This window comes from Papaver somniferum, chromosome 4, assembly GCF_003573695.1.
Source record: "Papaver somniferum cultivar HN1 chromosome 4, ASM357369v1, whole genome shotgun sequence".
Taxonomy (NCBI): domain Eukaryota; kingdom Viridiplantae; phylum Streptophyta; class Magnoliopsida; order Ranunculales; family Papaveraceae; genus Papaver; species Papaver somniferum.
In genome coordinates this window covers 4,368,238-4,392,271 of record NC_039361.1, presented here as the reverse complement: position 1 = coordinate 4,392,271, position 24,034 = coordinate 4,368,238, and the positions used below count along the sequence as shown (strand labels likewise).

General features: G+C 36.8%; 2 protein-coding genes and 1 long non-coding RNA gene across 6 annotated transcripts; 1 reads left to right on the top strand and 2 right to left on the bottom strand.

Moving 5' to 3' along the window:
- Nucleotides 1–290: 290 nt before the first annotated feature.
- On the bottom strand, nt 291–3,330 carry LOC113273446. Its single transcript, XR_003322404.1, has 10 exons — nt 3,300–3,330; nt 2,569–2,793; nt 2,257–2,349; nt 2,000–2,128; nt 1,835–1,902; nt 1,640–1,712; nt 1,453–1,552; nt 1,080–1,152; nt 513–716; nt 291–386 (listed from the first exon to the last, which is right to left on the bottom strand). It is a non-coding gene; the product is annotated as an uncharacterized LOC113273446 (long non-coding RNA).
- A 160-nt stretch (nt 3,331–3,490) lies between these two features.
- On the bottom strand, nt 3,491–4,047 carry LOC113273445 (luminal-binding protein 4-like). Its single transcript, XM_026523160.1, has 2 exons — nt 3,944–4,047; nt 3,491–3,835 (listed from the first exon to the last, which is right to left on the bottom strand). Exons 1-2 carry the CDS (start codon nt 3,982–3,984, stop codon nt 3,625–3,627), a joined length of 252 nt encoding a protein of 83 aa, XP_026378945.1. The 5' UTR covers nt 3,985–4,047; the 3' UTR covers nt 3,491–3,624.
- Nucleotides 4,048–20,442: 16,395 nt separating this feature from the next.
- On the top strand, nt 20,443–23,220 carry LOC113274616 (UPF0496 protein 4-like). Of its 4 annotated transcripts, none has more exons than XM_026524009.1 (3): nt 20,453–20,577; nt 20,663–20,778; nt 21,849–23,220. In XM_026524009.1, the coding sequence occupies exon 3, from the start codon at nt 21,859–21,861 to the stop codon at nt 22,915–22,917; it is 1,059 nt and encodes a 352-aa protein (XP_026379794.1). In that variant the 5' UTR covers nt 20,453–20,577; nt 20,663–20,778; nt 21,849–21,858; the 3' UTR covers nt 22,918–23,220. The 4 variants fall into 4 exon arrangements, with proteins under 4 accessions (XP_026379795.1, XP_026379794.1, XP_026379796.1 ...); XM_026524011.1 differs by having other exon boundaries at nt 20,454–20,577; nt 20,663–20,722; XM_026524010.1 differs by lacking the exon at nt 20,663–20,778 and having other exon boundaries at nt 20,443–20,577.
- The last annotated feature ends 814 nt before the right edge of the window (nt 23,221–24,034 follow it).

Sequence of the window (24,034 nt, the reverse complement as noted above, 5' to 3'; positions counted from 1 at the left end):
GTACGACCTTAAGCCGTGGGTCTCAAAATAACGACGTATTTTAATGGTAACGAGGTACAGACCCTTAACCGTGGGTCTCAGATTTAAATTATAATATATAAAAAGTATAGATTCAGATTTGCTGAAATGGCTGAATGGCTAAATCTGAAAAATCTGACTGCATCAAAGTCAAGTCAGGTCAAATTTAACTCAAGTCAAAGTCAAATCAAATGGAAGTCGAAGTCAAAGTCACAGCAAAGTCAAGTCGAAGTCAAACTGAAATTCAAATTTAACTCAAGTTTAAACTCCAATTGAGAATTCAACTTCCATTCTTTCATTCATTGGGTTTAAATTACACATAAGAATGAAATTCTTAGTTCAGAACAACACATGTCCAAGCTAGCTATCTGTAGCAAAGCAAAATAAGTTATGATTCAGAAAACAACAAATAAAAGAAAGAAAGGGATATAAATATTTACATAGCCAAATAGATCAGATAGGATGACTGAGATCTAGCAGTAAGAAAGTCATACATTTCTTGAAATTCAGCATCATTGAATCTGGTATCGGGACCTGGAATAATGAGTACAACCTTGTTCTCATCTACCACAAACTGCTTCAGCTGATGGCTGAGCACACCATAAGCAATTTTGCGGTCATAGGCAGCAACAACCTTCTAAATATCTTCAGCTACTTCTTTGAGTTTGAGAATAAATTGTAATAAATGTGTAGCTTTTCTGCATCACAGGGAAGTACCAAGGTTTAATACTCGCACATCAGACGAAATAAAAAAAACAAATTAAATTAAATTGGACCAAATGCCTAACCTTTCTGTAAGCATTTAATACACCTAATCACAAGACATTTGATGCAATAAATCCCTATCAAGTTTCAGTCAACCCCAAGTAAAGGCTAATGGTCTTCATGCACAAATGACAAATAGTTACCAGAGATACCCACTCAAGTAGTTTGTTAGACATGAATACACTAGTAAAGTATCTTACAAGGCACAAATATTATGAAAAAATTCTTAAAAATAGTGCAATAAGGAGTAATTAACATCTTAAGAACAAAAACTAAAGGAGTTAAAACTTTGCTACCTTTTCTGCGAACCCCGTCTCTGTCAAGCAAAACACATCCTTGAGCACAACGGAGGATTCCAGCAGGACTTATCTGCAAGATTTGAGATGAAACTTATCTCTATGGTGAACTGGGAATGGAAAAATGGTTGCAGAGTACTGCATGATATAAGCAAATCCCCAAATCAAAAATCATTTTACATAAATTGGAATCCACAAAACTAAACCTAATAACATGTTACTCCATCTAAATACCAAAACTAAACCTAGATTTGTATGGACCAGATGATGGTTTTGGAGCCTATGAAGATAAAAATCTTCCATTAAAACCAAATCCAAATAAGCATCAGATATAAATATATGAATACACAAGAAAGGGACTATTGATTCTTACAAAGGCACCACCAAGCTTGCCAAGCATGCAATGCTTAAGCGCATTGATCCTCTTCAAATGCTTCTTCAACCCTCTTGCCTGTTACCACAGCCCTAAGACACTAATGAAAGTTACAGTCAACATACTAGTGAATATTTATTTGTATGAAATAAGTCCACTAAAAATGAGTTTCCACCAAACAACTGACCTTCTCTACCATTGAGACTACCATGCCTCTCACAATGGTATAATCCCCAAAGTAACCAGGACATGAACAGAACCTACATATTAGCACGCAAAAATTCAGATCTTTCAAGTTTATGGATAGGTAACATTCATGAATAATAGAAGATGCAATCATGAACAACTTAGTCTCAGTGAAGCACGCAGTTAAGGAAATAACCTTGCAACCCTTGGCACCACTTTCCATGGAGAATCTCAGTACGTCATAACATTCCATAAGCACAGAAACTTCATCAGTGATGCACAATGAGCATTACGTATCCACAAATTAGACCCCTTCAAAAATAATATAATAATTGAAGACATATGCACGATAAAATGTTACCTCTAAGTTATCACCAAGATTATCTTCCATAGGATTAGTTGCTATCGATGCTGCATAACAGAGATTTATGGCCTCGTGCAAATCATGGGTTGCCTGCCAGAATTTGTAAAAGTCACTGCAAGTGTTGATCTGCGATATTTTGTAAATATAACCAATGTCAGGTAATCATAGTGTAATCAACAAACAATGGATTTGCGATCTTGATTGGTAAAACTTCAACTCATTTAAAACATTTTTTCAAGGAAAACTGAACTCACAATTGGATCAGGAGCATTCACTTGCTCGCACTGCTGGTTCAGGCCAACAACTACTGTGAAAGTTGCATGATCATGGAAGTATTGCGTCTCTAGCTACAACAGAACAAAATTACATGTATATAAGATCTGTGTTGTATGAGGCGCCAAGCGAAGCGCCTCACGCCTGGTTACCTAGGCGCGACTTAGGCGCTCTAGGCGAACATAAACAAAAATCCAAAGTAAGTATCCTTTTTAATTACTTTCATGTACACTAAGTCATTATGCGATGTACAGGACAAAAAAAGAATCATTATTATCATTACTAGAACTTACATGGAAAGATTCAAACTCTCTTCTCCCTGGTTCTACATCAACTACGTTATCCCAACCTATAATATTAGTATATATCACAGAACAAAGAGAACGAATCATTATTATCATCGTCGTGGTGACCACCTTCATTTTCTTCATCATCAATTCTCCAAAACCAGAACCATTTGTTCCTCCATTTTCATCATCATCACTTCTCCAAAACCAGAATCATTTATTCCTCTACATCTAAGACAAGGATTTGTTGGTAAACAAGACATATATTAGGAAAGCTAGGACATAATATGAATGAAATTTTCTATAAAAGTAATAATAAAACCAATTACTGATGAATCTTAGGAATAAAATCTATAAAAGTAATAAAACCAATTACTGACGAATATTAGGAAACAAAAATCAATCACGTTAATCTGAATCACTTTTTATGTTCGTGATTCACGTTAGTAATAAATCTCTTTGACAGTTTGATTAGGAAATAAAAATTAATCACATTTATAGCCATCAAGTTAATTTCTTAAATAATAATTTTTCTACCATATTTATTATTATACAATGTTAGCAGTAACTGATAGCATAATTCTGAAAATGGAAACGAATTCCTATCAAGTTGCACGTAATTAGAGCAATTATGCTAAATCAACTAATGAATTATTAGCATAGTGTGGCCTCTAAGCAGAATTATACAACAGACCATAGAACAAAAACAGATATTGAAAACTATGTGAGAATTATACCTCAAAAACTCCATTATCAATAGTCAAGATACTGGCATCTAATGTACCACCACCAAGATCAAAAACAAGGATGTTCTTTTCTCCGTTTTTTTTGTACAAACCATAAGCCATAGATGCTGCGGCTGGCTCGTTGATGATTCTTGCTACATTTAATCCAGCAATCACATCGGCATCCTTGGTAGTAAGCATCATTAAAGTATGTTGTAGAACAAAGAACACGACAACGATTCAGCTACATTTAAAAAATCCACATAAAAAATTTCAAATTCTTCCAAATCCACATAATAAATTGTGGAATCAAACATGAATTAATTTGATTTGGTTCTTAATCATTCCAGGAGCAGTAATGACAGCATTCTAAGAATGCTTCAGCGGTTTCCTTCATCTTGGTCAGAATCATAACACTAATTTCCTCAGGACTGAAAACCTTAGTCTCCCCATCCTTAAGTTTAACCTCAACATATGGCTTTCCTTCCTTGTTGACAATCTTGTATGGTAAGAGTTTCATATCTCTATGTACCTCTTTATCATCAAACCTACACAAAACCAAAATCACTCATAAATCACAAACCCAGAAAAATCTCCACTACCAATTACACAAAAAATCTTAATCTAATCCAAATCTAAGTATTTTTTTGACTTACCTTCTTCTGATAAGTCTCTTGATATCAAAGACAGTTCTCATTACAATTCCATCAAATCAACGAACACCAAATCAAAGTAAAAAAAAAAAAATCAAAGTAAAAAAAAACAAACAGAACTGATAAGCAATGCGACCAACTTCTGCTTCATCACCACTACCACACCATCATCATCAGGAATCATTATAAGAACCAGTTGAAGTAAACCACAACCCTATTCATAAAAATAACACTACAATCGAAACTATTACCAGGAAAATCAAGAGATTGAAAATTCACCCTAACCCTAATATTAAAAATTAAATTTCTGAAATTGAAGATGTAACAAGATTGAGTCATAGATAATTACCCCAATGAATCATAAGAAGTATTTCATCATTGAAAACACAGATTACCGATGACATCGGTTATTAGCTTGAGGGTATTGATTTTTGTTTCACCTTCTGGATCTGGATCGAGATGAAGAAATCGATTCTTTGAAGAAAAAGAAGAAGAAGAAGAAGAAGAAGGTGATGGATGTCGATGGAGAGCAAATGTTTTTAAACTTAGATTGGAAAAAAAACCAAACAAGAAAAAGATGGAGATGGAGATGAGTTCGATGTGAGCTAGTGAATAGGTAAGAAAGAATAAAGATACTGGGATAAAAGATAAAGACGAGTACATTGATAAAAACAAAGAAGTTCTCATCCAGCCGTTCTTTTCAATAGGCAAATCGTGACCATATAAAATGTGGGGCCCAAAATCCATTATCAGATCTGCATCGAAAGCTGAGGGTCGGTGAATCAGTAGTTTTATGATGGCAAAATGATAAATATAATTTTCAATTCAGAGACGGCTAATTATCCTCTCAGAAGTTTTACGGTTTTTTATTAAATCAGAGACCGCTTTTACGGGTCTGCGGCCTAACTACCGTTACTTGGGGGTCTCTGATGTGGGTCGGTAAACACTCATTTTCCACTAGTGATCGTTCAAGTACTCTTTTTAACAATCAAGTTCACGGACTCCTTTTTCTATATACATACTGATTAAGAATAGGTAATAATATAAATCTATATACATATTGTCAAGGATCATGCAGTTGGTCTACTTGCCATTGTATTAGACTTTTTCCATATAGGTTGTCGAACGAAAAAGTTGGTGTTGTATTTGGTACCGTTGCGTTTCCAATTTGAACTCTAAAGGGGGTGATTCAATTTCCAAGGAAGGTGAAGATAAGTAGGTCCAAGATAGTTATTGAGTCTTACATACCATGTTGAGGTATGATACCCATGCCGAGCCTTGCTACCAATTTCGAGCCTAGCTACCCCTACTGGCGCTGCTACCCTGAGCCTTGCAATTTATGTTGAGGCTTGTTACCCTTCTGAGCCTTGCTTCCCTTACTGGACCTTGCATACATTGCTGAGTTGCTTTACCCATACAGAAGCCTCGTAACCTCGGTAAGTCAAACTACACCTTGCGTACGGTTATATCCAGGTCACACTCAAGACTCTCAGCAATATCCCGGGTCTTGAGCAAACTAAAGAGATCCCCAACATCATCTTGGGTCTTTAGTTATTGGCACAACTCCTTTTTTGACCTAATAACATATCTGTCCTAACATACACATACCCCTTGCTCCTACGGGTAGAACAATGATCCCTCGCTCCTAGGTTGGAACAGGGAGGTTAATAACTTTTAAGGTTGGACTACTGTGAACTATCAGTCGTAGCTCATACAGTTGAACCGCAACTTCTTTTGCTCCTATGATTAGATCATGGAGGCTTATAACTCCTATGATTGGACCACACCCAATAATTCATTTGGCAATCTGAGAGGACTTACACCAATACAATTTATGGAGAATCAACTAGATAGTCAGACTCAATCCAGAATAAACTATATCATAGATTTTAATATCTCTAAATCTTAATTCAATCCGCAATCAGCAAATAGAAATCTGCTAGCCCGATTGAATATAAGAGGAATTACTTGAACGGTAAAAAAGACCAATGTTCAAGCGTCAATCAATGTAAATCAACAACCAAAGGTTGGATATTCTAATTGATTGATCTTAACGCACAACCTGTGATATTTCAATTATATAACAAAATATAATGCGGAAAAGAAATAACACAGACACTAGAATTTTGGTAACGAGGGAAACCGCAAATACAGAAAACCGCAAATGTCGTCCCGAACGTTTCCCGTACCCCGAATTGCTAACTAGGCTTCATAACGTTTCTCCTTATTTGTTGATTACAGCTCACCACAGTCAACACAATGCTATTCTTGTTTTTTGCTTTGTCTTTGCAGCTAATAGCTGCTTCAAATAAACCTCGCGTTTTTAGGGGCCACCCGAAAGGATTTAGGGGCCATCAATTTATACCCAGCCAAAGACTCTAGTTAAGGGGTACCCTATATGATATTGAAGTTACATAAATGCCCTTCTGGTAAAACTGTATAAAAACCAAATCAAAAAAAATTCTACTCATTTTAACTCTTCTTCTTCCAGTTTCATATTATCTTCCGATTGTGGAAGAAAAAAAACTTTTCGTCGTTCTTGTGTTCAACCGAAACATCGTCGCGAATCGTAAAATCAAAACATCGTCGATTCGTTTATAAAACAATGGATAAGGGAAATGAAACCCACATACCTAGAACCAAAAACGTTGCTCGGGGTATCGATCCAAAGATTGGGATTTTAGCAAGAAATAAAGAAATTGTTTCTGCAAATGAAGAAGAACGCGAAAAAGAAGTACCCGTCGATGTAGTCGGTGGTTGCGATTCCGATAGTCAAACACTTCGTCAACTTCAAATGGCCCCAATTAGGTAAGAATCTATCATTTTTGGGGTTTATTTCGCTTTAATTCGACGAATCGAGAAAAAAAATTTCTAGGGTTTTCGGTTATTTATCCAGATTCGACCGATATTCATGCTTATTTACTTCTGAATGTAGTCGTGTTCTTCATTTCTCAAGAACATCGACAGTATTCGGGAGAAATATTTGATGGTTATCGGCCGAATATTGTTGGTCATATCTTCCTGGATACAAACTGGTAATAATCGGTAGTTTAATGAATTTTTTGGCTCCCGAATATATTTAAGTAGACACAAAGTATTCGGAAGTACACTCACTACCGAATATATATATATATATATATATATATATATATACTGAAAAAATCTCAAAATTTCTGATATAGGAAAAATCTCATTTTGGGGCCAATATTTATTCGGAAGACAATATAATGTTTTATACCTCCAATTGTGTAGGATAAAATTTTAGAGTTTCTGAACTCCAGTTGATGAATATTCGGTTGTAAACATGTTTAGTTATATTCCGATTGTTTTTCATTCGGGAAAAATATGTGTCTTTTTACTTCCGAATTTGTTTATTCAGGTTATAGTTTTGTACTTTTTCTTCAGATTATGTAGGATGAAAAATTAAGAGCTTATGAACTCCAATTGATGCATATTCGGTTGTAAATATGTTTAGTTAGCTTTCGATTGTTTTGTAATCGGGAACATTATGTGTCTTTTTACGTCCGAATGTGTCTATTCGGGTTATATTTCCATACTTTGTCTTTCGATTGTATAGTTTGTAAATATTGTTCCTTTCTTTGTTGTTTAGACAAAGTCGAGAAATGAGGAAGAAAGTGACAGCTAGTGCTAGGAGGGTAAGGAGTGCCAAAGATAATTCAAGTGCTCAACAAAGCTTACAAGAACAAAGCAGTCAACAAGGAGTGCAACCAAGTGCTGAACAAAGTGTAGAACAACAAGGCAGTGAACAAGGGGTGCAACCAAGTGTTGAACAAGACGCTCAACAAAGTGCAGATCCAACTGCTCCACAAGTTACACCCGACCACGAAATTGAACCAGTTGATCCAGTGCCAAGAGTAGAAGAAGAAGGACAACCAAGTGGTACCCAAAAAGCCAAAAAAGGAAAATATGGTGTAAAGAAGGATATTTCTAAGAAAGCATCACATCTTGTCCCTCAGCACTTGAAGAAGAAGGATATTCCAGCTGGCACAATCCTTGGGCTACCGGCGGATGGAGGAAAATTGCTATTTGGATACAAAGATTCATGGGCCAGAGAAATATACGTAACCGAGGTAATAAAATTACTATTTTTTATTAATGTATTGTCTATGTTTTATATCGTAATATTTGTATTAAGGATTTTTTATGTACTTTAATAGGTTCATCAAGATGCGGTCCGTAATGCTTGCGTGGACTTTATCCGGTGAATGTGAAAGGTTCAAGTCAATTGTTGCCAACTCGGGGTTAGCTAATGCCGCCGAGAATTCATTGTTGGAACATGATCGTGTGGCCATATCGGTGTTCGTGGAGAGAATGTATCCTGAGACCGATACTTTCCATATGCCGTTTGGGGAGATGACAATTACTCCGGATGATGTTGTGCAGATTCTTAACCTTCCCGACCAAGGCACAGCTGTGAAGTTTAACTACACAAAGCAGTTAAGTTGGGCACAACTTTATGCTCTAACTAAAAAGTGCTTAGGTTGGGATGAAGAGACAACAACAGCAGAGTTTAGGAGGCATGCAAGTTACAGAACAAGACAGATCAACATTACATCTTTGATGAATATGTTCTGAGGCACCTTGGAGAAGGAAAAGAATTGAACGTTAACTGATGAGCAAGTGAACCACGCTGCCACCGCATATCTCCTTTGTGTATTGGGATGTGTCATATTCCCCAATACTTCTGGAAACCGGATCGACGCGAACCTTATACAACTTTTGGATCCTCTCCATGAAGTCGGTGACTATTCTTGGGGCACGGCATGCCTAGCATTCTTGATGGAAGAGTTAAGAAAGGCTTCGAGGCTAGGAACCTGCCAAGTTGCCGGGAACGTGGCTCTATTGCAGGTTTTTTCTTTAACTCTATAACTCACTCTATATTTATTCGGTAGACAATACATATGATGCATATTCATAACTCCAAATGATGCATATTCGGTAGGAAATGATCCATCTCTTTTTCCGAATGTTGGTTATTCGGTGGCTAGGTACTTATTTTGTTTTCCGATTATATATAATCGGAAATATTCTTTTGATATTAGAACCAAATATACAGGCCAGAAAAACTATAGGTTACTGAACTCCAAATGACGCATATTCGGTAGGAAATGATCCATCTCTTTTTCCGAATGTGGGTTATTCGGTGGCTAGGTACTTAGTTTTATTTCCGATTATATATAATCGGAAATATTCTTTTGATATTACTACCGAATATACAGGCCAGAAAAACTATAGGTTACTGAACTCCAAATGACGCATATTCGTTAGGAAATGATCCATATCTATTTCTGATTGTTGGGTATTCGGTGGATAGGTACTCAGTTTTGTTTCCGATTATATATAATCGGAAATAATGTTTGGAAATTACTACCGAATATACACAATCTATTTACTAAAACTTGGTTTCTTATGTATATAGGCATGGATCTATGACCACTTCCCTATCCTGAAGTTGGCCGGAGAGAACCCGGGGTGGTGCAAAGGTACTCCTAGAGGAACAAAGTATATATTTGAAGACAACCGTTCAAGGAAAAAAGAGCAGAAGTTGATTCACATGACGGAGATTTTGGACCAATTGAAGGCCTCAGACGTATGCTTTGATCCATACAAGGAAGATCGAGCCAGTGGGCATATAAATGTTTGGTCGGACTTGTCCCTTTATTTTGGACCATTGTGGCACCCCAGAGGATATGTGATGTATAACCCCTCTAGGGTGATGTGACAACACGGGTATAGACAACATCAACCTGTGGAGAAAATGGGGGATTACTACAAATTGGAGTTGGAGTTGTGCTCTTCTAGTGGTGATAATCTCACGATTGTTCACACAGGCCCACCTACTGTTCTTGATAACTGGGATAAGAGGAAAGACTTCATTATCGACACTGGTAGACGAACCACCCGAGGTGATGAAAATTCTCCAGACTATATGAGTTGGTATAACAACGTATCACATCCTTTTGTTCATTTTATATTATTGCAAGTTCAAAATTTGAAAAGTATCAGTTTTTCCCAAATTCTGATTTTTGGGCCATCGTACATTCGGGACTTTACAAAAAAAAAATTATCCTCCGAATATTACAAGTTCAAAACAAACCATGCCATGGCTCTAGGTGGTTCCAAGGGCCAATATAGAAGGTTAGACAACCCATATTTGGAAGTTTGGGTAACTAAGTTTACTTCCGATTATTGCAAGTTCAAAATTTGAAAAGTATCAGTTTTTCCCAAATTCTGATTTTTGGGCCATCGTACATTCAGGACTTTACAAAAAAAAATTATCCTCCGAATATTACAAGTTCAAAACAAACCATGCCATGGCTCTAGGTGGTTCCAAGGGCCAATATAGAAGGTTAGACAACCCATATTCGGAAGTTTGGGTAACTAAGTTTACTTCCGATTATTGCAAGTTCAAAATTTGAAAAGTATCAATTTTTCCCAAATTCTGATTTTTGGGCCATCGTACATTCAGGACTTTACAAAAAAAAATTATCCTCCGAATATTACAAGTTCAAAACAAACCATGCCATGGCTCTAGGTGGTTCCAAGGGCCAATATAGATGGTTAGACAACCCATATTCGGAAGTTTGGGTAACTAAGTTTACTTCCGATTATTGCAAGTTCAAAATTTGAAAAGTATCAGTTTTTCCCAAATTCTGATTTTTGGGCCATCGTACATTCGGGACTTTACAAAAAAAAAATTATCCTCCGAATATTACAAGTTCAAAACAAACCATGCAGGTTAGACAACCCATATTCGGAAGTTTGGGTAACTAAGTTTACTTCCGATTATTGCAAGTTCAAAATTTGAAAAGTATCAGTTTTTCCCAAATTCTGATTTTTGGGCCATCGTACATTCAGGACTTTACAAAAAAAAATTATCCTCCGAATATTACAAGTTCAAAACAAACCATGATATAGCTCTAGGTGGTTCCAAGGGCCAATATAGAAGGTTAGACAACCCATATTCGGAAGTTTGGGTAACTAAGTTTACTTCCGATTATTGCAAGTTCAAAATTTGAAAAGTATCAGTTTTTCCCAAATTCTGATTTTTGGGCCATCGTACATTCGGGACTTTACAAAAAAAATTTATCCTCTGAATATTACAAGTTCAAAACAAACCATGCCATGGCTCTAGGTGGTTCCAAGGGCCAATATAGAAGGTTAGACAACCCATATTCGGAAGTTTGGGTAACTAAGTTTACTTCCGATTATTGCAAGTTCAAAATTTGAAAAGTATCAGTTTTTCCCAAATTCTGATTTTTGGGCCATCGTACATTCGGGACTTTACAAAAAAAAATTATCCTCCGAATATTACAAGTTAAAAACAAACCATGCCATGGCTCTAGGTGGTTCCAAGGGCCAATATAGAAGGTTAGACAACCCATATTCGGAAGTTTGGGTAACTAAGTTTACTTCCGATTATTGGAAGTTCAAAATTTGAAAAGTATCAGTTTTTCCCAAATTCTGATTTTTGGGCCATCGTACATTCGGGACTTTACAAAAAAAAAATTATCCTCCGAATATTACAAGTTCAAAACAAACCATGCCATGGCTCTAGGTGGTTCCAAGGGCCAATATAGAAGGTTAGACAACCCATATTCGGAAGTTTGGGTAACTAAGTTTACTTCCGATTATTGCAAGTTCAAAATTTGAAAAGTATCATTTTTTTCCAAATTCTGATTTTTGGGCCATCGTACATTCGGGACTTTACAAAAAAAAATTATCCTCCGAATATTACAAGTTCAAAACAAACCATGCCATGTCTGTAGGTGGTTCCAAGGGCCAATATAGAAGGTTAGACAACCCATATTCGGAAGTTTGGGTAACTAAGTTTACTTCCGATTATTGTAAGTTCAAAATTTGAAAAGTATCAGTTTTTCCCAAATTCTGATTTTTGGGCCACCGTACATTCGGGACTTTACAAAAAAAAATTATCCTCCGAATATTACAAGTTCAAAACAAACCATGCCATGGCTCTAGGTGGTTCCAAGGGCCAATATAGAAGGTTAGACAACCCATATTCGGAAGTTTGGGTAACTAAGTTTACTTCCGATTATTGCAAGTTCAAAATTTGAAAAGTATCAGTTTTTCCCAAATTCTGATTTTTGGGTCATCGTACATTCGGGACTTTACAAAAAAAAATTATCCTCCGAATATTACAAGTTCAAAACAAACCATGTCATGGCTCTAGATGGTTCAAGGGCCAATATAGAAGGTTAGACAACCCATATTCAGAAGTTTGGGTAACTAAGCTTACTTCCGATTGTTGCAAGTTCAAAATTTGAAAAGTATCAGTTTTTCCCAAATTCTGATTTTTGGGCCATCGTACATTCGGGACTTTACAAAAAAAAATTATCCTCCGAATATTACAAGTTCAAAACAAACCATGCCATGGCTCTAGGTGGTTCCAAGGGCCAATATAGAAGGTTAGACAACCCATATTCGGAAGTTTGGGTAACTAAGTTTACTTCCGATTATTGCAAGTTCAAAATTTGAAAAGTATCAGTTTTTCCCAAATTCTGATTTTTGGGTAATCGTACATTCGGGACTTTACAAAAAAAAAATTATCCTCCGAATATTACAAGTTCAAAACAAACCATGCCATGGCTCTAGGTGGTTCCAAGGGCCAATATAGAAGGTTAGACAACCCATATTCGGAAGTTTGGGTAACTAAGTTTACTTCCGATTATTGCAAGTTCAAAATTTGAAAAGTATCAGTTTTTCCCAAATTCTGATTTTTGGGCCATCATACATTCGGAACTTTACAAAAAAAAAATTATCCTCCGAATATTACAAGTTCAAAACAAACCATGCCATGGCTCTAGGTGGTTCCAAGGGCCAATATAGAAGGTTAGACAACCCATATTCGGAAGTTTGGGTAACTAAGTTTACTTCCGATTATTGCAAGTTCAAAATTTGAAAAGTATCAGTTTTTCCCAAATTCTGATTTTTGGGCCATCGTACATTCGGGACTTTACAAAAAAAAAATTATCCTCCGAATATTACAAGTTCAAAACAAACCATGCCATGGCTCTAGGTGGTTCCAAGAGCCAATATAGAAGGTTAGACAACCCATATTCGGAAGTTTGGGTAACTAAGTTTACTTCCGATTGTTGCAAGTTCAAAATTTGAAAAGTATCAATTTTTCCCAAATTCTGATTTTTGGGCCATCGTACATTCGGGACTTTACAAAAAAAAATTATCCTCCGAATATTACAAGTTCAAAACAAACCATTCCATGGCTCTAGGTGGTTCCAATGGCCAATATAGAAGGTTAGACAACCCATATTCGGAAGTTTGGGTAACTAAGTTTACTTCCGATTATTGCAAGTTCAAAATTTGAAAAGTATTAGTTTTTCCCAAATTCTGAATTTTGGGCCATCGTACATTCGGGACTTTACAAAAAAAAATTATCCTCCGAATAATATAGTCGTGTTTAGAAATACCAACCTAATCGGTAGATAAAAATTTAAGTTCGCTACCGAATGTCCTATTCGGAGGGAATACGTGTATCGTTAGCAACCGATTGTAGTGCATCATTGATACGAAACCTCATCGGCCATATTTTCAAAAATTAGAGCCGTTGGAACTCTAATCTATATAAGGAGGGTAACCCCTCTCTGTTATTATTGAGTAAAAAATCAGAATGAAAAACCTTTTCAATGGCAAGTCCATCATCAATCGACAACATACTTCGAAGATGCAAGCGAAGTGTCGGGCCTCAAATAGAAATCATCAACAAACTCTTCAACGGCCTGCATATGAAAACAACAAATTGTTATACAATAATCAGAGGTTAATAAATAAGTCAAACTGCCGAATATACTATATTCGGAATCCTATCGGTTACCCAAAACACCCGATTTATGCAAATGAATGTACACAGTTTCCTGAGTGCAAAAAATGATATAATCGGAATCTAAAATATATAGTAAAACAGCCGAATATAAATAACCGGGAAATAACTTTAACCGATAAACATCCGATTTTCAAGTTTTCGGAAATTTTATTTTGACGCCACTTTTATATTCGGCAGTCAAATAATGTTAAACTATTACCGATTGTAAAGGATAAGAATACTGAGTTTTGAAATTTTTTGAGGAATTCGTTTTTGGGGCCATTCGGAGGTAAATAACTCTACATAACTACCGAATGTAGATTTTTTTGGAAAACCAGTTTGGGGTTTTTTCTCATATTCGGCAGTAAACTACTATCTTGGAACTACCGAATATACATATTTGGTACTCAGTGTGTTATATTCGTAAGTTTATTCGAGAAATTATCTACCGAATCTGGGTAGTTCATGGCATTCAATGCATGCAATAATCGGTTTTTCTTGTTTACAAAAGCACACAAACGCATGCAAATCGAGTATTTGAGTTTCTTAACACAATAACTGTGTTTTACATGCATCGTTAGCTTCAATATCAGGCGATTCTCCATTTTCTTCCATGAAAGGGTCGTCTAGGTTTTCCTCTCCACAAAAGTTTGGATCATTCAACATATACCCCAAATCGTCTTCGCCATGATTCTCACCTTCTTCTTCATGTCCATCCATTTTTGTAGTGATAAAATGGGTTTTCCCTTTTTTCCTTCACCTTCTTCTCTATAACTCTAACAACTCAAAAATGATAAAGAAATGGAAAAAATGAAACAAAAATCATTCTAATACTGCACCGACTACAATCAGAAGTCTGGGTAAATTTTTGTCTTCCGATTGAAATCGGAGGATAAAAATGTTATCATATCCTCCGAATATATAAACGTAATTTTACCATTACGAATTACGCGAGATACGGACTGGCTACATTTTCTCTTTGGGTGACCTTTTTTGTTTTATTGTTGGCCCCTAAATCCTTTTGAGTGGCCCCTAAAAAGCGAGGCAAATTAACATGAATTGTCTTTATTACAGGACTCACAAGTAAACACAACATTAGACATAAAAATTCAACAGTGCTGCTACAAAAAAATTATCACGTTTTACGAGAACTCACAAGCCAACCGCGCCCACAGTAGCATATGCATCCGCTTACATCACGCGGATTTCTTATGCACTAGTCCCACATTAGTGGAAATCTTGCACCTTTGCATGTCCATCCCATCTTGATACTGGGACTCGTGTTGACACACACGGTGGGCGGTGGAGCAGTATGTAGGAATGCACCTATCTAGTCAGTTGTCACCACCCCTCGTTTGAGTGTAGTCGGTTTGAGAGAACAGTTTTCTAATTTCCCTGTAACTTCTCAATGTGAAACACTCCAATAGTAATATCCTCCCGGCAAATGTATTCCTTGTTATGGGAATAATAAACAATTCGGGAAACTTTTGTTTTCCCCACGGAAAGTATTTTCCTGCGGCTACGAGTGATAAAAAGAACGTTACCAATTCAAACACGTGTACCTTATCATCCACTAACAACGACTCTTTTGGGTTTTTGTCGTTTACCTTAAAGTCATAGTCCAATGAGACGTGTTTGGTTCTTATCTCCAATTTAGACTATGCTATGATAAGTTTTTACTACAGCCGTGGTACATCAGCATTAGATATGGACATCAATCGAGTCATACGAGCAAAATCAATTTTGTATTCAATGATTCTATAAGGACCTAGAAAAACAAACATTACCAAAACCGAATGACACAAATCAAAAATATAATAAATAGTAAGTTGTAATTTTATTGTCATTATTCTAAATTTTGTATGAAAAAACTAGATATTTTCAAAAAAAGATTGAATTGATGAAAATACCTAATAAATACATATCATGTTTCATGATAACAACACAAATCTCCAATGAATCATTTTTACCAATCGAAGATATTCCAAAATTTCTCATGAAAAAACTACTACATGTAAAACTACGTTGCAATGGCAGTGGCATTCGACTTTTACAACGAACAATCACATTTATCCGCATGAAAAAAAAACTCGTTATTTTTCTCCTCATAATTAACCATTGTTTATTTTATCAAATATTCATCTTCTCAAAGTCCATTTAAACCTATCTTCAAAACATACTTAAACCTCCCTTCTCTCTACGAGTGCAAAGCCCACCCAAAAATTCATCCTCTTCATTATGACTATACTCGCTTGGAATTTCCAAGGCATAAACCTACCGCCCTCAATTCAATATTTGAAAGGACTAGTTAATCTTCACAAGCCTAGCATCTTATTCCTATCTGAAACTCTTGCTAACGATCAACACATAAGAAGATTAACACAATCCCTTCAATTCAATAATTACTTCAACATCCCAAAAATTGGAAGACGATGAGGACTTTGCTTAATGTGGGAAGATAACCTAAATATCCAAATATTACTTCAATCTCAAAACTACATACACAAAAAAGTTACACCACCGCCTCCAGAACAACTATGGTTCTTCACGGGTATCTATGGCCCTCCACATCCGGATATAAGTAAAAATCTGTGGCAAGCATTTCCAACAATCTTCAGCAATATTAATCCGTCTACACCCTGGATATTAATAGGAGATTTCAACGACGTCTTAAATCAATCAGAAAAAAAAGGCAGGCAAGTATATATGCTCAATCTCAACCTCTCCTCACTCTGATGGATCAGATGGGATTTATGGATTTAGGATTCCGAGGTGACCCATACACTTGGACAAACAACCAAATGGGGCAAGATAATATCCTAGAAAGATTAGATAGGGCTTTAGCAAACCAACTATGGAGGACGACAAACCCCCATGCGGCAGTTACTCACCTTCCAAGAATAGCATCTGATCATGCCCCAATACTACTTCAGAAGAAAGCAATAGATTGGCAAGGGACAAAAAACTACAAAGTCGAACACCTCTGGCTCTCTCATCCACAACTCAAACAAATAGTCGAATCGGCTTGGGAACAACAATACGACAATGAACCTACACTCAACCTCCAGCTAAAACTCATTACAATAGGACAAACTATTTTAGAATGGAACAAGGAAACCTTTGGCAACCTACCAAGTAGAATCAAGAAATCAACAACCAAGATAAAGAACGCCCAACACCAATGTGCATCCCAAACAGGATCAGAGCAAGAAATTTGGCTGATTCAAGGAAAACAACTGAGAACAGAACATGAAGAACTATTACAATGTCATGCGACATATTGGCAACAAAGATCTAGAATTCATTGGCTTCAATCAGGCGATCTCAACACAACCTTTTTTCCATACTAAAGCTACCATTCACAATGCTTGTAACAATATACAACAACTTCAAGACCCACAAAACAACTGGATTAGCAAAAAGGAAGATGTTATTCAGCTCATCCTAGATCACTATTCTCAGCAATATACAAACCCACCTACAGAAATAAATGAAGAACTGTTCACAAACATTAGACTAAGGTTGACTCCTAGACAATCAGACCAACTTACGAAGGAAGTAACTACAATAGAAATCAAAAAATCACTATTCTCCATAAATTCTGAAAGTGCTCCGGGTCCGGATGGCTATACAAGTAAGTTTGTTAAAGTTTTCTGGGATACAACCTACCCTCAATTGATAGCGATGGTTAAAGCTTTCTTTAATAATCTTAATATGCACCCTCTCATGAATCACACAAACATAACACTAATACCTAAAGTAGACCACCATTCAAAACCTTCACAATTCAGACCAATAGGACTCTGCAACGTCACATATAAAATCATCTCAAAAATATTAGTCAACCGAATTAGACCTATTCTACCCTTTTTAATAAGCCCTTTCCAAAGTGCTTTTGTGCCGCAGAGATCAATACACGACAATATAACAATTGCAGGGGGAACTCTTCCATCACATTAGAACCTCAAAACCCACCAAAGATCCAAAAATAGCTCTCAAACTAGATATCCAAAAAGCCTATGACAGCATAGACTGGGGTTTCATTAAAACTTCATTTACAAAACCCGGATTCCCATCAGCCTTTATACACTACATTATGCTTTGCGTCAAAACAGTTACTTACTCCATCAAAATAAATGGTACACCTCATGGATACATCTCCCCAAGTAGAGGCATCAGACAAGGAGATCCTCTATCGTCCTATATTTTTATCATATGTGCCGAAATCCTATCCACAAACCTGGGAAACCTTCAAAACCAAAAATTAGTTCCAGGACTTTATATATCACAAAAAGCACCTCCCATAATCCATCTAATGTATGCAGATGATCTCCTGATCACATATAAAGCTTCAAATCAGAGTAACCAACAACTTAAAACCCTACTCTAGGCCTATAGCTCCTCTGCATGGCAGGTAATTAATACTGCCAAATAAGTAATCATCCATCACCCTAATTTAGACCCAACCAAAATAAATGATCTTCAACAATTCTTTAATATGCCGACCACATCAAAACCGCCAACCTATCTAGGCATACAGTTTAAACAAGGAAGAGCATCAAATCAAACCTTCAATCCTCTCCTACAAAGATTAGACAGAAAAGCAAAAGGTTGGATGACAAAATGCCTAACTCCGACATGAAGACTTGTTCTCATAAAAACCTCCCTAACCCCGACCACCAATTACATAATGCAAACACAAAACCTTCCCAAAAATAGACAAACAAATAGATCATATAACCAAGAATTTTTTTTGGGGACATGGCTCAACAATCAAAAAACTACACCCTATAGGATGGGATAAAGTAACATAGCCATTAGCCGAAGGAGGATTATGAATAAGGAAAAACAGTGATCATAATACAACCATTCTCATGAAGAGAATCTGGAATTTGCATGAACAACCTAACTCCATATGCAGAAGTCTATTCAGTGCAAAATACCTTAATGAACAACCAATTCTACAAGGAAACGTTTCCATTCCCTCCTCTTCCAGTCCTCAATGGAGACAACTCGCATCAATTATCCCTACCATGCAAAATTTAATTTTCCCATCGTATCGAAAATGGTTTATCAACTCCGATAGAGGATAATTGGATTCCACACTCTCCCAATCTAGATCCAACACAATTCTACCCAATCCAAATGGTAGCAGATATCATTGACCCAATCTCCCACTCCTGGAATCATGAAAAATTGAACACCATTCCAAATCCAACAATTCAGAAAATCATCAACATCCACCTCCCCCAAAACAATACCCCAGATAAAATTATCTGGCCACACTCAAAATCTTGAAACTACACCACATCTTCGGGATACAAATGTCTAACCCATGGTCAACCAACCCACACACCTCTACCACCTACCAAATTCTTATGGACCTTACCATGTCCACCAAAAATTCGGCTTTTCTTGTGAAAAGCCATCAATGAAGGACTACCGACCTTCTCTCTCTTACATCGAATCCATTTGACCAACTCAGACATATGCCCAAGATGCAATACCGATACGAAATTAGCATGCCACTTTTTAATTCATTGTCCAACGACAGCTTCTTCCTGGAACATCTTACTCAATCAACTCTCAAATGCACCAAACACCAACCATACCCCGACTTTCACCTTAACTCCACAAACAACCATATCCCAAATCCTGCAGCATCCAACATCAACTTCTATGATTTCCTCATCATGTTTTCTATTCTGGACCCTATGGCTATCCAGAAATGATCTAATTTACCAACAAAAACAAACAACTCCAGAAGAAGTCGTAGCCTGGGCACAATAACCACAACAAGAATATTTTTGGGCACTGCACGCGTCACCACCAATCATACCAGGAGATACACCAACATTCAACCACCCGATAACAGATAAAAGAATATCAACAATATCGGTAGGTTGGTCCACTCCAAATATCAATTGGATTAAGATTAACATGGATGGAGCAGCCAGATGGCACCCGGGATTTGCAGGAGCTGGATTCGTCTGTAGAGACTCTGATGCACGAAATTTAATATCTATGGATCAACCGCTAGGAATTACAACAACACTAACTGCAGAAACTTGGGCCTTACTATTGGCTTCAAGAACGGCATCAGAGAGACAATGGCCTAGAATCCTTTTTGAAACAGACTCGGAGAATCTCCTGCGCTTCATCACATCAACCACATCGCCACCTTGGCACATAGCAGGAATGATAGAAGAAATAAAAAGTAGACTTAGGCAAATCCCACAAGTCGCTATACAACACAACTATAAAGAAGGAAATCAAGCAGCAAATGGATTAACAAACCATGCAGCGGATGGAAGCCAGGCAGGAAACTATTCAACCAAAATCTGGGACCAGGCAATATCAGTCACATTTTATAGACTCTATGGGTACCACATACGCGCGACAAGTTGCAAATTAAACTTATTTAAATAAAATCTATGCTTCAAAAAAAAAAAAAATCAAATATTAAGCGTAGACCAACTTATCCCAAACCCGTCAAACATCCTAATTTTTATTGACCGGTCAAAAAATAGTTACAATCTCACCCGTCTAGTAATAAAAATAATTATCTTCCTCTTGACCGTCCGATTAGGTGACTAAGAATGAGTTTCTTCAAGCAAACGCGTTCAACATCTAGATATGATAGGCTGGTGATGCACCAAATAAAGAATAAACAAGTGGGGAAAAGCGATTCAACGCTCCTGCTTCATTTAGGGTTTCCAATTACGTTCACGCGTTCTCTGCAACTGAAATATCTTCTTCTTTGTTAGTACCGATTCAGGTACATACCATACTTGTCCTTTCCTTTATTACTCTCATCTGTTTTAGAGTTTCCTTTTTACTGACTATATAACTTTTTTGATTAGCTTGAATAACAAATTGTTTGAAGTCTTGAAGAAAAAAAGAAGAGCGAATTGATTTTCTGGGTTCGTGAAGATCGGAGGAGAAATTGATTGAATTTGTGTTGGCTGTTTAAAATCATGTTAGGTTTCATTGAATTTGAGTTCGATTTTCAGTTTGACTTGTGTTTTGACTTGATTTTAGTAGATCTAGTTGGTTTGATTAAGTTTTTGAGAAAGAATTTGGATTAATTGTTTGTGTTTTATGTTTAATTTTTCATGTTTTTGTTTTTGTATGATTGTAATTGTATTTGTTGATGATAATATATGAAAGTTCTGTTTGATTTGGTCATCTGTTGAGTTTTTTGTTTGATTTGGTCATGTTTTAGTTCAGATCCATGATTTATTTGATGTATTGTGAAATTGAGATATTATCGATGGTATGAGCTTGAAATTGAAACAACAGTTTGGATTTTGCTTCTGAAATTGAGATGTGAATGGTATGATCTTGAAATAGAATGAGTAGTTTGGATTTTGGCTGAGATTTTAACACGTTTGATGTGATAAAAATCATATACAAATTGTTTTTTCAGCTTTTATTTCGTGGATTTCTTTGTTTATCTTTTTTGGTTGGTCTCCTAGATTACCAGATTTAGGAGTTAGGAAGGAATATGAGGTAATTGATTTTGAGGTATGTTTGATGCTTGATCTATTTAGAAATCTGGTTTTTTTCTTTAGATCTTCTGAGGTTTTTGTCCAACTATATGTTAAGTAGCTGTTCCTGAAAGATAGATAATGATGAAATTTGGAAATATAGATGATGTTGAAATTTGGAAATACTATGAGTAGATGTATGTTTATGACAAAAAAAAGAAAAGATTGTAAGCTCAGCTTGGCCTTAGATCTATGCTCTGTGAAATTTGTCTATTCAGATTACTTTGGTAGTGTTTAGTTGTTCAATAGTCTGCTTGTATGATTGGTTGTTCTTACAGTGGGTTTCCTTAAGATTGGTTTGATGACCATATCTAATTGCTCTTAAAGTTGACCTCTGTATCTGTCAACAGAATATACGTTCTTCGTGTATTGCATATGTATTATGAGAAGTTGGAATGTATGTTAGTATGTATTGCATATGTATTACATACTGTTTAGTATGTTAGTACGTTGTGCTATATATCTTTCGCTGAAAATCTGTTTTTTGTTCTATTTGCAGATATATAGAGATGAGTCTACCACATGATGGGCACAGGCCTTCCTTCTTCCCTTTCGGAAACCCCTTCCGCATGATTTTTCCCAAGGATACGTACCTCTCACCAAGAATTCTTGAGCTGTTGAATTCGTTTGAGGAAACCTTGGCCAAAAGGCTAAGAAAGCTCCATGTGAAGGACAAAAGTGAAGTCCTTAGCTTGGCATGGATGAGATCAGCAATGGAGTCACTATGTGAAACACATACAGATATCAAATCCCTTATCACTGATCTGAAGTTCCCTGTATCTGACTGGGAAGACAAGTGGATGGATGTTTATCTAGACAGCAGTGTAAGTGTGTTGGATATTTGCATTGCTTTTAGCTCTGAGATTTCTCGACTTAACCAGAGCCAACTCTTACTTCAATGCGTTCGCCACGTGTTGGATGTTTCAAGTGATTTTCCTTCTTCAGAAAAGCTTTTGAGGAGTCATAATTCCCTTGATGATTGGAAGCTGCAGATAACTTCAAAGAATCAGAAAATTGAGAACTGTTCCGTGATCTTGAGTAAGCTCACTGGTTCTCTTTATTTGGGTAAGGCTAAGACTTCTGCCAAAGGGAAAGTGCTCATGCGAGCAATGTATGGGGTTATGGTCCAGACAATATTTGTCTGTGGTGTCTTCTCAGCTGGTTTCTCCGGCTCTGAGAAGGCATTGGTTGACTTGCAAGTTCCTGACAAGTTTTTGTGGGCAGAAGCTTTTAACGGGTTGCAGCTAGATGTAAATGGAGAGGTTAGGGATCTATTTCGTCATGGAAGTAAAACAGTGTTGAAGGATTTAGAGGCAGTCGACTCATGTGTCAAGAACTTACATCCCTTGACTAGCACTGGTGCAGATCAACCTGATGCCGAGAAGTTGAAGCACTCTGTCTTGGATTTGGGAAGCAGTTCCGAAAAATTTTCTGCAGGGCTTGACATTCTTTCAAAAGAAGTTGAAAACTTTTTCCAGATTGTTTTATCCGGTCGCGATGCATTGCTATGTAATTTGAGAGTCAGCGATGTGCAGTCGAAGAAACAAAAAAAAGGGCAGTACAGGTAGTGTGACTAGTGAGATGTTGATCTAGTGAAAAGACACATAGCTTTGTATACAAATACAAAAATATATATCTTTGCGGCTTGACTAATGGAAGATGAAGATCTTGCGTTTGGGTATTGTGTGTGCACTCAGTCTGTTCTTGTTTGTCGGCCTCTTAATATTGCAAGTCCAAGTGGTTAATGTATAAATAGTTGTGTTGCTATATGTATGGGGTTTGTAATCTTAATTTATTGGAATATTTGAACCATTTTGAATCTTTTTTTCCTTTTATTTGTTTCATAATCTTATGATATCGCTATGTCTGAATCTCTTTTGTTCTGTTCTTCTGGATGACAAGGCCAAAGCGATTTACTGGAGAGGAGGATTGTAGATTTCTCCTCTGAACTGTTTCTGGGGGATTTTATCTGCTCGTGTTGTGTATGTGTGGATTAAGCTTTTCTTTACAGAAGAATGTGTTGTACTCTCATCCATCTGTGTTGTTTACTGCTCGGCCTTGAGTAAGTTCTCAAGGTGATTGCTGATATTTTCTCTTGGATGGTTCCGACTGTTCTGTATCTTGGCAGGTTGCAATGCGTTTCTGGAGAGTGTTTCTCACCTCCATTCAATTTGGTTGCCTTCCCATCTCAGCAGGTCCCTTTGTTCAAGATGGACGATGTTCAGGACAGTCATCAATGAAAGTACAGAAAGACTTCAACTGGTTAGGTTTTAAATCTCTTACAGAACATTGCAGGTCATCAGGTCCTAGTGTTTCTACTTGGGATTTTGGTCTTGTTCCATAACATTGCAGCTTCTCCTCGTGAAAGAAAAGCTGCAAAGTCCTGTGTCTTGCTCACAGAGTCTGGAAGACCTCATTAACCTTTCTTATACGGCATAGGGACAGTCCTTTCCAATCCTTCCTTCTACGGTACAAATTGTACCTCAGGCAATTGTTACCCAGAAAACTCCAAAGTACACTAGCTGTATAAACGTTGACACCAACTTATCCTTGCGCAGATTCACCGGATGCTAAAAAGATACCTCCAGTAACTCCGCCTTCCGTAAATCCGTGAACTTGTCATGTGAATCGTGTTCTCTGCCTTTCTTTATGAGATCATGACCCTTCCAAAATGCTGTTGCTAAA